At 37.4% G+C, this 16970-nt stretch overlaps 1 protein-coding gene across 2 annotated transcripts in view; it reads left to right on the top strand.

The window, feature by feature from the left end:
- LOC108608182 overlaps positions 1–16043 on the top strand; it is a 72088-nt gene extending 56045 nt beyond the window's left edge. The window contains exons 2-4 of one of the 2 annotated variants that reach the window (XM_017999444.2): positions 14451–14802; positions 15647–15777; positions 15840–16043. In XM_017999444.2, the coding sequence (XP_017854933.2) occupies positions 14487–14802; positions 15647–15708 (378 nt within the window). In that variant the 5' untranslated portion in view covers positions 14451–14486 and the 3' untranslated portion in view covers positions 15709–15777; positions 15840–16043. Of the gene's footprint in view, positions 1–14450; positions 14803–15310; positions 15450–15646; positions 15778–15839 lie in introns of those variants that run through there. The other variant, XM_017999443.2, reaches the window with a different exon arrangement.
- The last annotated feature ends 927 nt before the right edge of the window (positions 16044–16970 follow it).

Genomic DNA, 16970 nt, shown 5'->3' with positions numbered 1-16970 from the left:
TTATTTCTATTTAGATTGCATCATAATAAAAGTTACTATTATTATTATAAACATTTATCTGAGGTCTACCATAGTTAGAGCAAAGTATTTGTTTCTATGGCACTGGCAAAGTTCGAATATTTTAATAATTTTAATTAAAGTTTTTAAATTTGATTTAGCATTGCTATTAGACAATAGTTGTGTAACTTTTTTAACATTCATTCAAACTTTATGTTATCCCTTTATGCTAGCAAATCAGTTAACTGCGCGCTAATTAAATTCTAACAACCAATTTGAATAGCCAGTGATTTTTTTTCGTTTGTAACAACAAATAACTCAATCCACTTGAGCATTGGCAATCGAAACGTTATAAGCTCTTCACTAGCCAATGACCCCAAACCCAATTTGTAGTGATATGTGGGCAGTGGTTCGGTGGGTGGGGGCAATAGATTACCATGTCAACGTAGCTGCTGCTCCACATGATAAATAATCCCGCTTCAAAAGCATTTCCATTCAAGAGTTAAGCTCATAATTAAAAGCACTTCAAATGCGACAGCAGTTGCAGCATTAAAAATCCAATAAAAAATGCAAAAACCCAAACACAAACTTCCAATGTTTATAGCATTGGCAAGTGTAACTCTCTATCTATCAATCTATGTGGCGCTGGCTATTAAACGCCTTACTTATTAAATCAATTAAAAACTTTTTCAAGCGCATAAATAACAACAAATAGCAAGTGCAAAACGTTACCAGAGACAGAGAGAGCGACCCATAGAAGCGCATAATCTTTTATTGTGCTTGTTACATGCAACAACGGACAGATAGACAGACAGACAGGCAGTCAGACAGTTGAGTCTGTTGTTATTACAAGCAATGTTCATGTTGCTTTTGTTGCTGTTGTTGTTGTTTTTGATTTCAATGTAATTATTCACGCTGCAATTATACGAATCATGGCAAACTTTTCGCAGCAGCAGCAGCAGCAGTGCTTTATGTTTTGCTGTCATTTATTATGAAGCGCCCCATATACACACACACACACATGCATATGCTGTTTATAATCTGCAATGAAAACACTGAATGCAGCACAACTGAACTGAACTGAACATGCAAACACATTATTATGTGAAATCATATCAAAGGATTGCCATGCACAACAACAACAATAATACACACATACACACACACACATACATATGCATATTGCATGAAAGGCTACAGGGCGTATACTCTCTCTACTCTTCAATAGCGAGTGCACCCAATCCAAAAGCCGCCTTTGTTTGATTGCTATATCTTCCGTAGCTGCAGTTCAGTTGCTCTGTGGCTCTGCTCTCTCGTAATTTTATACTCAGCTACCTTTATAGCCCTAACACATACATATACATACAAATTCCTATTATCCTTTTGGCTTCATCATCTTTAGTGCAAATTTGAATTTCAAACAGTTCAATGCTTTGGCCAAAACTTTTCATTTATTAAATTCTTTTTGATATATACTTAAAAGAATACTCAAGTGCATAGTAAATAAAGTTAAAAATGATAAATTACAGCTTTAATTATTATAAAAAAAATGCATTGATTTTATTATAAGACATTAGTTGAGTTTTTATGTATTTTATACAAACTTCAATACTATATAATTAATATTGATTTAATTGTCTTTAAAACAAAATATTTGGCATACAATTAACAGACTGTCAAATACTAAAATAATATAAAAAATAATTTAATAATTGTTACAGGAGTAAAATACTATATATATGGAGTGTTCGTACAAATAGCGCTTATAAAATTATTCATTTACGACAAATTAATAATTTACCAATATATATTTCATGTTACCAATCTCATAAAAGTTTTGGCCAAGCTTCATTTTAACATTTACATGTTTACATAATTTTCATTACTAGATTTTCTTTAATGCAAAATATTAAGCATCAAATTTTATGACAGAACTGAATAATTTTGTGTATACAAAATATTTTATTTTTAAAAATAAATTAATATTATAGAGCAAAAGCAAATACTTTGAGCATCAATATAAATTTGTAAGTCTTGCAAGCAGCAATAATAATTATACGCTTCATTTGTTACTGCTTCATAACATTACCCCCATATTAAATAATTTCTTTTAGCAATTTTGTTTACCGTCGTATAAACCTCTTAGTTGGCTTAATTCGCTTGCAATTCGCTTTTGAGCGTTGCAAACTTGTTAACCAAATTAAACACATTACGAGTGTTGAGGCAAGTGTATAAATGAAATGAATCAAAGCCAGAGCACGACATCATGCAATGAAGATGGAGAGAAAATGAAATGAGTTGAGTTGAGTTAAGTGAAAACAGGCGGCGGCAGCAGCAGCAACAAACTTCCAAGTCGGAGGCGACTCCAACTCTGAGCACAACTTGCTGCTGCTGTCTGTGCCGCTCTCTAACATTGTCGCTGATAGAGAGAGAGAGAGAGAGAGAGAGCGGGAAGCGTTTAATTAAAAACATTTTGTATACACATTTGCTTCCTTTTTGTCTGATGTTGTTGCTGTAGCTGCTGCTGCTGCTGCTGTTATTGCGATTCCGTTTGCAATTGCTTCAGTGACTTTGCCACTCGCTTGTTAATGATATCAGCAAAATGTTTTGTTGCTGCTGTTGCTTGTTGTTTTTGACTGCTGCTGCTGCTGCTGTGTTAATGATATTTAATGATGATGCTGCCACTGCCAAGCCACGCCCACAAACAACTGCCATTTGCTGCTGCTGCTGCACCACATTGGAAAATGTTGCGTTTGTCAACAGCAGCAACATTTGATTTTGCAAACGGCTGCCATGTCAGAGAGTCAGTGCGGCCCAAGGCTCAGGCTTTTAATATGCACACGAAATCTAAACCACAAACACAAACACAGACACAGACACAAATACTACTCAAATGTTGTTTAGTCCGGCGCCAGTTGCTGCCTGTTGTTGTTGTTGCCATGGATTTTTGGTTTGGGTCTCTGGTCTCTGTGTAGCCGCCGCAGGCCACAATCATTATCAGTTTTTGGTATTCGGTTCTCGGCTTATTGGTGGTCGGCTGCTCGACCCTGCTGCACATTAATATCGCGACCTCACACACACACACACACACACGCACACTAGTGCATATTACACTGTTAGCATTGTCTGCTAGAAATTTGAGAGTTGAACTTGTTGCAGTTCCTTTTGCTAATTACTGCGCAGGTAGCAAAGCCACATCAAGTTTTCATTTAGACAAAAGGCAGACAGACAGTCAGTCAACTGCAGCTGCAACATGCAGACGTTGCAATGTTGCAAGTGCGTCATAGACTGAATTTAATTTTAAGCTAGCAGCTAATTTATGCACTAGACAAAGTCGCTTTGTTATTATATTTTATATGCTGCAGGTCTCTATTGCTTTTCGCTTAGTGTAAGCGCCAAACACACACGCGCAGCTCACCCCTCTCTATCCCCCCCTCTCTCACTCTCTTTGGGCTGTGCGCAAAGTTTATTTAATATGCGTGCGGCGTCAAAGTTGTTGATGATTATTTCGGCAGGGGGTCGACATACGCCCAACTGACAGACAGACAGCCAGTCAGACAGACAGACACGCCCACACAGCCCATGCATACAAAAATAACCAATATTGATTTGTTGTTGTTCTTGCTTGCTGCTCTTGTTCTTCTTCGTTTTGGGGGTAAAAGGGGTGCGTGTGTGTTTGTTGTCAATGCTGTTGACTTCATTTTCGCGACTGCTTTTAATCATTTTGACTGCAGCTTTACTTTACTTATATATCTACCATATATACATATATGCAAAAAGCGCTGTCATAACACATACACATCAAGCCTCATGTGTGTGTGTGTGTATTTTTGGTTTATACGCATGGGAAAACGGCCTAGGAAAATCGATTGTTATAAGCTGGCACAAGCGCGCTTTAAGCCATTTGGGAATTTTGTAACGCGCTTGTTATTATGATTGTTAGCCCACTGTGCGGCGCATTGTCGAGCGTCGAGGATATATGCAATACACAAAATATTAAGACTTTAAATGAGAGTTTATTTATTTTTTTAAATGCCTGCATATTTTATAGCCACTTGGAATATTTACACTTCAAAATAACTCTTGATTTTTTGAATATAAATAAGCAAATAACTCTTAGCATTGCTTTAGTTCATAAATGAACAATTACTTTATTTAATTTTATAATAAAACTTCATAAAAATAACTTTTATATTTAATGTTAATAACAAAAATTAGAGCTTAATTTTATTTCACGATTTTTATTATATAAATTCAAAAAAAAATTCTAATATTTTTGTTGCTAAAATTAATTTACATAAGAAAAGAATTTTTATTTCAAGCTATAAAAATTGGAGGGCGTTGAGTAAATCTAATTGAGTTAATTAGAGCATATAAGCATTAGTATAATTTAAAAAAAATATACAAAAATTCCTATCTCTTAAAATCTTATATGAAAAGATATAAGAATTACAAACTCTCTACTCTTAACTCAGCTAACAATAGCAATATTTTTATTTTAGCTGCAGTATGTTCGAAAAAAGTTGTACAAGTTACGCCGCTTAGCGCTCAGTGTTTAATTTATTAAACTCATTTTATTTGTACAAACTTTAGTGTGAACCAAAAATTCTTTTTTCGCCATTGCCGCCAGACAGCCACAAAAACTTCTGCACGCCCCCGCAGCTGTCTGTGTCTCCCTCTCTCTTGCACACTGTCGCTGTCTCTTTTGTTGGTCATATAAGTGCATTATAATGTTGATTATTCGGCTGATTATCATTATCTAACGAGTGCCAGACAGCAGTCTTAGCAGCCACTCAGCTATTCAATGCTATTGTATGATTGCCAGCCTCACTCGCTCTCCCTCTCTGTGTTGGTCTAAATGCTTGAATGGTCTAAACGGCTTTGGTACGCCTGATGGGCCAACACATAGTATGGAGCTCTGGCCAACAAAGCGTTGGAGGAAGCTACGGCAAAGTTTGTGCTGTAATAAAGCGCAGTCTGTGCACAATTGAAATTTATAATTAGTAGAGGAGCGAGCAGCACGCACACATATGTAGACAATTGTTATAACTACAGCACACGCACCGAATATGATTAATACTTCCGAAGTTATTTGTTATTAGATTACAGCGTCTTACGAGAGAGAGAGAGAGAGAGAGAGCGAGATAGTGTGTGGGATTGGAAGCATAAGCTCTTCAACCTATTGGTCTATTTTGGGCTCAGCTCGGCTCGGGCTCTATTTGCAGCTCTATTCTCACTCTGCTGGCATTGCCTATGCATTGTGCGTTTTCTATTGTTTGCTGCTGCTTCTGCATTGTTTGCCACAGCTCTCTGCTCCGCATTGTTTTCCGACTCTGATAACAGATTCTCTGCTATTTTTTAGTTTGGGCTCGTCGGTAGTTTCAAGTGTAAGCGCGCAGCCCGAACTTCAAATTGAAAACTTTAATTAGAATTATTGTTATTGTTGTTGTTACTGTTGCTGCATTGTCAATGAAGGCTAACGGCAGCGCCAAAGTCCTTGGTCCAAAGGCTCACACTTCAATGAACTACGAACTATTCACCTTTGCTTTTTTGTTGGGCGTTTGCTTGGGTTGGGGTTGGGGTTGAGTTTGGCTGATACCAAAAGTTGACGCAAAACTTTGCCCCAGGAACTTGACGCGTGTTCAACATACTTGAGCGCCTCTGCTCGAAGGCGCTGCAGACCACGCCCACAGCCCAGACACACAGCAAGTGCAGTTTTCATAAGTTAAAACTTTTACCTTGCAAAATCAGTTAGCTGCTTAGCTTTATATACATATATACTATATATGTATATATAGTTTTATTTTTAAAAGTTTGCCCAACGCTTTTATCAATCATGCAATTTATTTATTGCTGTTGTTGTAAACTATTTCCCTGCTTAATTGACAATTAGTCTGCACATTTTTGTCTAGCAACAACAAAAATGTTTATAAACTTTTTTCAGCAGCTGCTGCTCGTCGTCATCCAAAAAATGTTAAGCTCGTTTTATTTGCACACGTTTGCCTAAACTAAACTAAACACAAAAACCATTAATTAGTTAGACCGCAAATTAGTGGAACATTTTCTGCATTATTTGTTATGCGTTGCAAATTGAAATTGTTGTATTTTTTTTAAACATTTTGTATTTTTTAGTAAGCGCCAAAAAAATGATTGACAATCTAATTTATATTGAAATAATACATACATGGTTTAGCGGTTTATGTTTTAATTTAATTATATTTAATTTTATTATACAGTGTACTACAGTTTCATGCAGTTTAGTTGGGAGTGTCTGAGTTTTAATTTCATATTAGCAAAGCTCTAGCAATGCACACAAAAGTTTCTTAGCTTGAAAATAGTTAAAAGAAGCAAAAAAAAAATCGATGCAATAAGTCGAAGTACTTAAAAAATAATAAAACTAATAATTGAGTGATTTTCGGAGCAGCAAAAACGGGCACAACCGACAGTATAAGACTGGGTACAATAAATATTTATACAAACACATAGTGCATAGTAAGTCTTAGTGCTGCTGAGACTAAAGTCTAATATTTTATTGCCTTAGCATAAGCTTGAGATACTTATGATATAAATGTATCAAAATTAAAGTCGCTGAATCTTTACGTTTTGGAGATTTAAGCGTTCATACAGACAAACAGTGCTTAATCAAGTTTAAATGCAGTATCTTTTAGCTTTAACATAAGCGCAAAATGTCAAGGACATAAACGCAGCAAGTTTAATGTCTGTAGCTCTTATAGTTTTTGAGATCGTAGTGTTCATACAGACAATTAGTGTCGTAACCGCCTATATTAATATTCATATGATGATTATACATATATATTTGCTACATTTAATGTCGCTAGCTCTTATAGTTTTTGAGATCTAAGCGCTCATACAGACAAACAATGTGTAACCTGTTCGCTTATTCAACTGAACTATTAGGCCACTGTCAATTAGCATTACAGAGTCTTAAATAAAAGCACAACTATGCCAACAACAACACACATAATTCCATCAAGTATTGCTTAACCACTTTAAGCGCATAACTATGGCCAATATGTCACAGATCAATTGTCCGTCAATTGGTAGCGCCAATTCAATGGGGCCTCGCCACAATGGAATGGCTATGGACTGTCCCCAAAGCGAGCGCTATTTAAGCATTTGATCATTTATCAATATCAACGAAGCGTTGAAACATTTGTTTTGCCTCTGCCACTCGTGCCCACATTTCGAAATTGATCGCACATAAATTGGAAAGCGTTGAAATTGTTGCCATATTGTTCTAATTGCCAGACATTTGTTAAGCCTCTCGAACGAGCTTATAAATAACTCGAACCGAACCTGAACTGAAACTGAAATGCGTGTCGTTATTTTGAAATCAGCCCCCTCGACCGACCCATGGCAAACTCTAATTGATATTAAATAATTACAACAACAGCCAACCTGTTACGCAAAATGGTTTCAACGCTTCGCTTGAATACACACACACATACACACATACACACATATATATATATATTTTAATAAATGCAGAGCCATAAATAAACTGACGCCCAGGTAGCACCCAAAAAATGGGACACCCAGCGTGCCGAGAAAATAATAAAGAACCTTCCAAAAAAAAAGAGAGAAAAAACACAAAATATGAATGTGGCGAACAAAGAACTGAAATCGAAAACTGTTGCAAAGCAATCTTTTGTTAATACTCAAGTTACTCAAAAATAAATGTATTTGTTGTTGTTGTTATCGTTGCTTTTAGCACAACACATATTTTATATATTATTTACGCAAATTACTAAAAGAAAGAGAGAGAATGAAAACCGAAAAAATTCGACTGCATGACTAATTAAGCAATTTTCAGAATCCCAGTAACGATTTTCATTTAACATTTTGTGTTGCTGTTGCTTTATTTATGACTTTAATGATTATATTTTGTTGTTGTTGTTGTGCTCTGTGGGTAATTTAGTTTCTTATCTAGCGTAGAACTTTTAATTTTATTGCTGTAGCTGCCAGACGAGTTTTAAGTTTTAAGCCTGACTAAGACAGACTTAATATTTAATAATTACACTAATTTAGTTACTGGTAGCACTTAACGAGTCTGCACTGTGAGCTCTTTTGTTTATCTTGCGGACGAGTCTATAATTTTTAATTTGCTTTTCAATAAAGTTTAGTGCTTCATTAAGCAATTTCTAGCCTTTGGTTTTCTACTTTGTTCATCTCGCTTTTTGATGCTTCTTTCTTTTTATTTCTCTGAAAAGTGCGTAATTTACTTAAGCTGCTCTCGGCTTAATATGCGCATTTTAATAGATTTGTTCCACTATCGTCAAGGCAATAAATTATAAAATTCTCAACTCGCGACTTCAAGCAGCAGCAGCAGCAGTGCCTGGCTCCATTCACTTTGCCGTAGTCAGTGCCACACAGCCAGCAGTTCTCTGAAAGCTTTTGAAAGCGGCTCTGAGTGCCTCTAAGATGCAACTAATGATAACGGCGCAGCACACAGAGCTAGAGAGAGAGTGGAAGAGGAAGAGGAAGAGCGCGAGGCGCACCTAACCCTCGATTAAGCTGCTTACCTATGGGGCGTAGCTTTTTGGGTGTAGCTGCCGCATCAGCGACCTCCACACACACACACACACACACACACACACAGCTGACAGCTCAATGGCCATTGCACTCTGCTCTGGGTGTGTGTGTGTGGGTTGTGTGTGTGTGTGTGTGTGTTGACTTTCAGTTGGCTCCATTCATAATTATCAGCTGTGCATAGCTCGAGCGAGCGACTGAAAAGGCGGCAACGTTGCGCTTTTTCACGCTTTGGCGGCTCATTAAAAGTGCCGCACAGTGTGAGTGTGTCGCCCCCTCGCTTGGTTGGGTGCTTGCCACGCCTTGGACACGCGAGTTGCAGTGGGCGTGCATGTGGAATTTTGTCCCAGCGGTTATAAATTATATTCGGCTATAGCTTCAAGATTGATAGCTCTCCATAGGCTGCAGAGATGCGCGTCCAATGTGTGCCAAATGCCGTTAGTTTTAGTCGCGTACGTCCGTCCGGAAAGTGCAGTTACACTTACGGCTTTGGGGCTAACCGAAATGTTTCGCTCTGTCTTGTGACCCAGTTTAGAAACCTTTAATTAGCATATGCAGCTTTACGCTTATGCATGTGCGTAGTGTGTGTGTGTGCCACGACGCTTGTTGCAAGTTGTGTCTCTGAGTGTGTGTGCATTTCTTAGTGAGCATTTCAAATTCTGCGGTTGCTCTGAGTGCCAGAGAGAGAGAGAGAGAGAGCGCATGAGTTGGAGAATAGCTCGAGTCGACCTGCACTTTGATGCGACAAAGGGCATGGCAAATGCACTAATGACTGCCCTTAAACGTCGAATGTGCTAAATAATCATGAATGTTGCTCTGCTCAGTTCACAATTCCAAAGTTGTGTATGCAAATTGAAAGAAGAATTCATTAAGTCAACTTCTTAATACGCTTTGATTAGAGCAAACATAAAAGTCTATAATAAGAAAAGATAAATACACCAACGGTTTTGTTTTAAAATTAACTAACTTGCTTTATTTCTATTTAAAGCTAATTGTTATCGTTGGTGTGAGCTTGATTATAAATAAAACTGCTTACAGCAAAATGTAAAAACTACAGCACGGCTCATTGGTGAACAGCTTGTAAATTCACCAGTTACCAATCATCAGCTTTGCTTATCGGACAAGTTATCGAAGCTACAAAACATTGGTGAAATTAGCTTGGGGATATCTTTACACACCAATCAACAGTTAATTCAACAACAGACTTTGTTGTGTTGCTTAGTCTCAAAATTGAAGCTGGAATTCGTATACTTGTCATTGGTGAATTCACTACTTTTCACCAACAAAATCAACAATTGTTGCTAAACTGTATTGGTGTAAAAAAATGTACTCGCCATTTTGTTCTGCTAATTCTACTAGCTTACGTAATTATATTATTTTCATATTTTTTCGGTTGCGTAAATAATTCTATAGCAACACCTTTTATTTGCCCCCTCTTGCGCCCCCCTCGCCGCAACTTTAACGTGGCATGTGTTGAACACTAATCCCAAACTATCCATCAAAACGTGTTGGGTGGGGGGATCTGTTGCGAGTTCTCTTTGGAGTTACATGTTGTAGCCTGGGCAAAAGCAAATCCAATTCGTTTCAGTTCTTTTGCTGGGCAAACACACACACAACAATGGCCTCGGGTCATGCAAGCCAAACCCCCAACCAGAGCCAGAGCCAGAGCCAGAGCTCACAAAACCACTTCAATTTAATGTAATCTGTTTAAATGTGAAACACACACTCACACATACAACTGCACTTCAATTGTAAAGAAAGAAAAAAAAGAAATTCAAACAAATTCTTTAAGCAAGAAATACACAAATGAGTTTCAATAACGCGCAAGTATTTGATACAAAAAGAAAAAAAAAATCATGCATAAATAAACAAATGAAATCTATTAGATGCCGTTACCGTTACTCTGTTGCAATGTCACACAGGGCGACACTCGCACACTTGATACACTTTAGTTTATTTCATTACAGCGCATTTCACTTATTTCACTTTACTCTTTGCTGTTTGCTTTCAACTATTGTTGACAGTTGACAGTTGGTCCAAGCGAAATGAAAACTGTTACAAAGGCTATGGAGCGTTTAAAAAGTGTGTGGGTGGGGGGGTGGCAATCAAACATTGATGTCAGAATTAAAAATGCTGTATAAATCGTTTTGACACATTCCAAACAAAAATTTCGTAGAAAACAGTTACAGTTATAAATGAGTAACGAAATAATAGAAAAGCAATAGCTAAAAATTGAAATTCAAAAGAAAACTAAATGAATGTTAAAGAAAATTCTTGTGGTCATGTCAACTTTATAGCAATAAACTTTATTTGTAATAAGTTCACTTCATATTTAGTATCGTACATATTTGTTTATAGCTTTGAGTTTATTAAAGTGAGAATTTCTTTGATTACGAGTTATTAAAAAGGGCAAAGGAATAAAAAATAAGAATTTCTCTCGCTTACACTGTACATAAAAAATATTTTTATTTACACACACACACACACGCACACATACGTGCAAGTGGCGCAATTCTTTGCTATACTGTTATTAAATATAAAAAATATTTTCACTCTTATTGCTTTTTGTGTAACTTTGCTTGGTGCTTGATTCACATTTCATTTATTTTCACTTGCAGTCAACTCAACTGTGTGTGTGTGTCTGTTTGTTTGTATTGCTGTATCTGTGTGCACTTCACAACTTAATACAGTTTATTATTGAAAATATTTTTTATTACCGAGTGGGTTCGGCGGCGGCGGCGGCGGCGGCTCTTTCCATAGAATTTGGCCCTGACACGCGTCGCATAGTTTACAACGAATCGAAGCTCGTTTGTTTATTATTATTGTTGTTGTTGTTGTTGTTGTGCATTGATTTGCTGCACTCTACGCTACGAAATACAAATATCAAGTACACTCCTCGCTCTTCCAATTGATTTTTATTTTATAATCCGCTGCTTGAAATATTTTTTGATATTCATGTTGCATGTTGTGCCGCTGACTTTTCAAGTTTTTCCCAAACTTTTCGCTCTCTCGCTCTCTTATATATTTTGTTAGTTTGTATATTTGCTATGTATTTGTTTAGTTGAGTTGATTATTGCGCAACGTGCTTGTTTTTATATTTTATGCTAATGCCGCTGAGCTGCGGCTTAATGAACTACTTTTGTTTTTGGCCACGCGACTGTTTTATTTATTTGTTTATTTATAAACATATGCGCCACAGCGCCACACAGCATTCAATTTGGTTTTGTGGCACGCCCATTTGCCACATAATTTATGTGTCAGCCCCCGTCGCACACACATTGGCAAAAGTTTCTAAATATTAAACAAAGCGAAGCGCTGCGCTTGATTCGCGCGTCACTTTGATAAATGATATCAATTTCTTATGAACTCAACTCGCAACTTTTGCTACACAAACACACCACAGATTACACACACACACAGCTACATATGCATACATACATAAATAAGTAGCAATTGCTATAGGCGCCTATAGCGAAATGTTTGTTTGTTTATTTGCTTTTCGCTTTTGTCTGGCAACAGCAAAATGCTTGCCAATTTGACACTTTTAACTTTTAGCGCGCGCACAGCACTTGAAATTCAAATGCCTTTTTCCACGTCACTTGACAGTTGAGTTTATGAATTTTTAATGCCTCAACACACACACACAAACAGACATGTGTGTCTGTGTGTGTGTGTGTGTGTGTGGCATGTGCTACAACACACATATCAATATGTTAATCATTGTTGTACTTGCCCCAGCGTCGCTATGCAGCCAAAGCAGCTTAACTTGGCATTAGCATTAAGTATTTAAGTCATGTTAATGTAGTTTAGACTGCCAGCCAAGTTTATGCATAATACACAATTTTTAATATTGATATTTTGTTAGCTTAAGCTTAAGCTTAAGTTAATTAATTTTAGCGTGAACAATTTTATAAGCAAATTTATGAGCAATATTAATATTCAGTTAGTTTAAAATTGTTGTTAATCAAGCAATTTATATAAAATTTGTATAATCTTAGCTACAACTCAAAATTTATGCTTACTTTCATTCATTTTTAATGCGTATACGTAATTTAGCTTTACAAAATGTATGCAAACATTTTTTTTTTAATTTTCCCACATTATAATTTTAAGCTGTGCGTCCAAATTAATAATTCTCTGCTGACCAATTAATAACTAATTATTTTTAAAAATATTTTCCTTTAGTTCTTTGCTTGTTAGCCAAATGTCATAAAAATATTTTGTAATATTTATGTTTTGTTTACAAGCGTTTGGCTTTCATTTTAATTACTACGCTATTCTAATTTTGAATGCTCTGTTGACCCAGCAGTTGACTATTTAAACTGTCAACTTTTACTAATGTCCGACATACCAACATTTATAACGAGCCAAAAATTAAGAAAACAGCAACGGAGCAGGCAGAAGCTTAAAATATTTTGTTGCTTAGCTGGCGGCTATTAGGCCCAGACACAGACGCAGCCACAGACAGCGAAGCAGACGCAGATTGGGAGCTGCAACACATTAGCAACATGGCATAAGTAGGCAGACCCGAGACGGAGACGGAGACAGACAGACAGACCCACCAAGAAGTAGAAGTAGCTGAAAAACAGACGACAGAGCCAACCTAAATATTGCCCGGCAGCCAAAACAGTTCCCAGTTCCCAGAGACTGGAGAATTAGCGTAGGGTGGAGAGAGCGTTGAGTAGACGAAACTTTTTGGTCACTAATCTATAATGCTGTCAGCCATTAAACACAACTGAAAAAACCAAATTTGTAACTCATTAAAAAAACACACACAGAGGAGGAGACAGAAAAGCTGAAACTGAAGAAAATAAAAAATAGAAAATAGAAAAGAACGAAACTAGCATGACTGACTGATAAATGCCACTTGGCTGTCTCATTTGGCCCAAAAGTTATATTTAATTATAAACAAATAAACGCTGCGACTGCGACTGTGTCGAAAAGGTGCAGAGTGATTAATTATAAATGTCAGGGAATTAAATCAAATATTTGACACACACACATTTATCTAGAAATCACGAAATGCAAATAAAAATGACTTGGAAGCTTGAGAGAGAGAATTTGAAGATAAGCAGACCCTTTTTATTTACTTAAGCATATATCAATGTTCAATGCAAATAAATCATCAATAACATTGCGTTCTCTTTCTCTTTTTACTTGCAGCTGCAACAACTTTCGGTGTGGAAAATTCCCTTTTAGAGGCGACGGCGCTTGCATAAATTGACAAGCGAGGGATAAGCGCAGAGAGAGAGAGAGAGAGAGAGAGACAAAAGCAAAGCAAACAGAATTTTATGCGTTTTTTAAAATGCGTCAATTGACTGAAACAACAAGCGGCGTTAAGAGCATATGAGAGAGCACGTTTCCAGCTACTTAGAGCCACAGGAATAAGCAAATCAAATACAAAAGAGAGCGACACAGACAGAGAGAGAGAGAGAGAGAGAAAGTGTGTGTGGGTTGATGGGTTTGTTGACGACCAACAAAAAGTTGTTGAGCGTGTAAACATTGGCAAAAGCATTAAAAAATAAGAATAAAGGAAAAGCAGAAGGAGCAACGGCAATATATTTATAAATGCGCTACAGTTACAAATTGTAGCCACAGCTGTGCGTGTGTGTAAGACACAAACACACGCACACACATACGCGTGCATGTGTGTAAACCATTTATAAATGTAACAAAGCAACAACAACGACGACAACGAAGAAAAGCGGAAAAGCAGACACACTTTGCCAGTTGGGCGCAAGTGCAATGCATAAATATAAACAAAGCTACAAGCAACAACAGCAACTTGAAAAAAAAATCAATAATTTAAAGCCACATTTGCTTGGCAGCTGGCTACAGCTAAATCCGTTTTTTGTTTTGTCTAAAACGCTTAATAACTCAATTAATTTTTCTCTGCTTTGCAGCAAATTTTCACAATTGGCGACAACAACAAATGGAACATGCTGCTGCCTTTGTTGGAATACAACAAACACATTGCCAAAATACCAAATTGCAAAATGAGGTCATCGCTTAGAGCCTGCAACATGATGTTGCTACTATTGTTGCTGCTGCTGCTCGGCCATAGCAGCGACATTGCTCAGGCGCTGGATACAGCAGCGAACAACAACAGCAGCAGCAACGCCGGTGGCGCCTCCAACTCAGCAGCAGCAGCAGCAGCTGGTGCTGCAAGCGGCGGTGGCGGCGGCGGCATCGCGGGCTTGGCTACGGGCGTAGCATTGCCGGCTGCTGGCAATCTGACGGAACTGGGCAGTCCCGGTGCGTATAGCTACTATATATATATAAAATATATGTAGCGACAAATGGTCTAATGCTAATTACATGTAGAAACCCCAAGCGCTAATGTGGCGCCGCCATTTTAAGCCCTTGTGTGTGTGTGTGTGTTCTAGTGAGTGAGTGTGTGTGCGTTTCCGGCTGCGGCAAAAATAAAAATGTGTTGGCAGCAAAAACTATTAGCCAATTTTAAGCTAAATAACCACACGCCCACACACACACACAGTCTCTTAACCACACACACACACACACATAGTGCGCTAAGCATCAATTAACCCAATTTTTGAGCTTGCATTTTCACCTGACGCTGGCTACAGTTGCTCTCTGAGCTGCTGAGTTCTTTACGTTTTTTTATTTAGTTGCAAATAATGCTTGTGCATTTGCCAAGTGGCGGCGTCCACCCAGCGCTCTCCCCACCCCCCTCCCCCCTCTTTTCTAATCCAGCTTGCCTAGTGCTAGCTTTTCTCTTGCTCTCTCTCTCTTTCATTCACAGGTGCGCTGCTTGAATTGGTTGTAGTTTGGTTTTGGGATCAACGTTGGAATAATAATTATTATAAATCTATTTATTCTCTCATTTGCAGCTCATTGCATATTGCATTGCATATAAATCAATAAATTACATTATTAATAATATTATTATTTTTTTTCGCAGCCATTACAAATTAATGAGCGTATAATCAGACGCGCAGCAACATACAAATAATAATAATTAAAATATGCATATTATTTACAGCACTGATTTTGCATTAAATTATTCATTTCAGCAGCGTTCAACTTAATGCGAATAATATCGCCCACGCTATTAATCAAGTATTTATATTTTATATAGTTTTTCGCCAGTTTGAGTGTGCAACATGCAACATGCGGGTGTTGGCACTGGGGCCCTCTTGATTGATTCGCAGCAGCAGCAGCTGGTCAACAATTTAGTTTTGGAAACAACATCTTTTCAACAAGCAAGTGGTTAGTTTATTGCGTGTGCCCCAGTCAACTGTATTATATACGACTTTGACATATATTTTCAGGTGGTTGCTGCCACATGCGGGCATTAGACGTTGGCTCATCAATCAACAACAACAGCAACACGAGCGAGTCGTATATATAGTACAAATATTGTTAATAAACGAAATGTTATGTTAGCTTGTGCATAACAAAGCTGTAAATTTAATTAGTCGTTGTGTAAAGCTGTTAATTGTTAATAATTTCTATTTAAATTTTTGTTAATTGCATTACAACACGTAGCATATGAATAAATAATTTATAACTTGTTAATGTTGAAACGAAATATTTGTGGTCGCTTTATTGTAAACTTTATGGGCATACTTTTGTATCTAAAGCCAATCAAAGCAGCTGGGGCTTGTTCTTAAATTTCAGCTCGCTCTCCAGCCTCGTCAGACACTCATTAAGGCAGGCAAAGACCTTTATAAAGATAAGCTACGGCCTACGCTCCAGCAAAAAGCAACAAACATTAAAAAAAAAAAGACAGAAACTCGTTTAAACTGAGCGCTTAGTCAGGCCTCTCAGGCCAGGCTCTTGGCCAGATAGTCTTTGCCTTTATGCATAAACGCGCTGCATCAAGATAGCCAAAGTATGGCAACAGTCGCAGTCGGAGTCGCAGTCCGAGCCGGAGAGAGATCGCATGGTTAGAGCCTCGTGTTGATATCAAGCCAAAAGCGATAAAGTCAATCAATCAGCTGTGACAGTGTCTTTTGAGAAACTTGACTTAATTATCTATGAGACTAAAAATAGCTGCAAATTGGCAACTTAATATGCCAATGCATGGACGACTCCAGCACTTGATTCGGGCATTGGCTATTATAGCTTTGTTATTATGACAAATATCTTTAGTTTTGTCGTCGTTGTATTATTGAACAAAAGAGGTGTCAACTTCCCAGCATTGTCCAGCTTATGACAGCACAGAGCGCAGGCCTCAATATTTATTTTTTCGTTGTCAACTTTTGTGTGTTAAATTAGCTTGAAAATTGTTCTGATCTAAGGAAAAACTTGGCTGGCAAAGTTTCTACGTTATGTGCTCACAACTTGTACGTAAACTTTTTCTCTCTCTTTGTCTGTCTGCAGAGAGGCAAACAAATAGCAAATAGCTTGGCCATAAGTAGATGTCCAAATATTTATTTACTTTACTTTCTCGTTTTTTC

The sequence above is a fragment of the Drosophila busckii genome, chromosome 2L (genome assembly GCF_011750605.1).
Source record: "Drosophila busckii strain San Diego stock center, stock number 13000-0081.31 chromosome 2L, ASM1175060v1, whole genome shotgun sequence".
NCBI classification, from domain to species: Eukaryota; Metazoa; Arthropoda; class Insecta; order Diptera; family Drosophilidae; genus Drosophila; species Drosophila busckii.
Note: the sequence above shows the minus strand (reverse complement) of the source record. Positions and strands in the feature narration are given on the sequence as shown.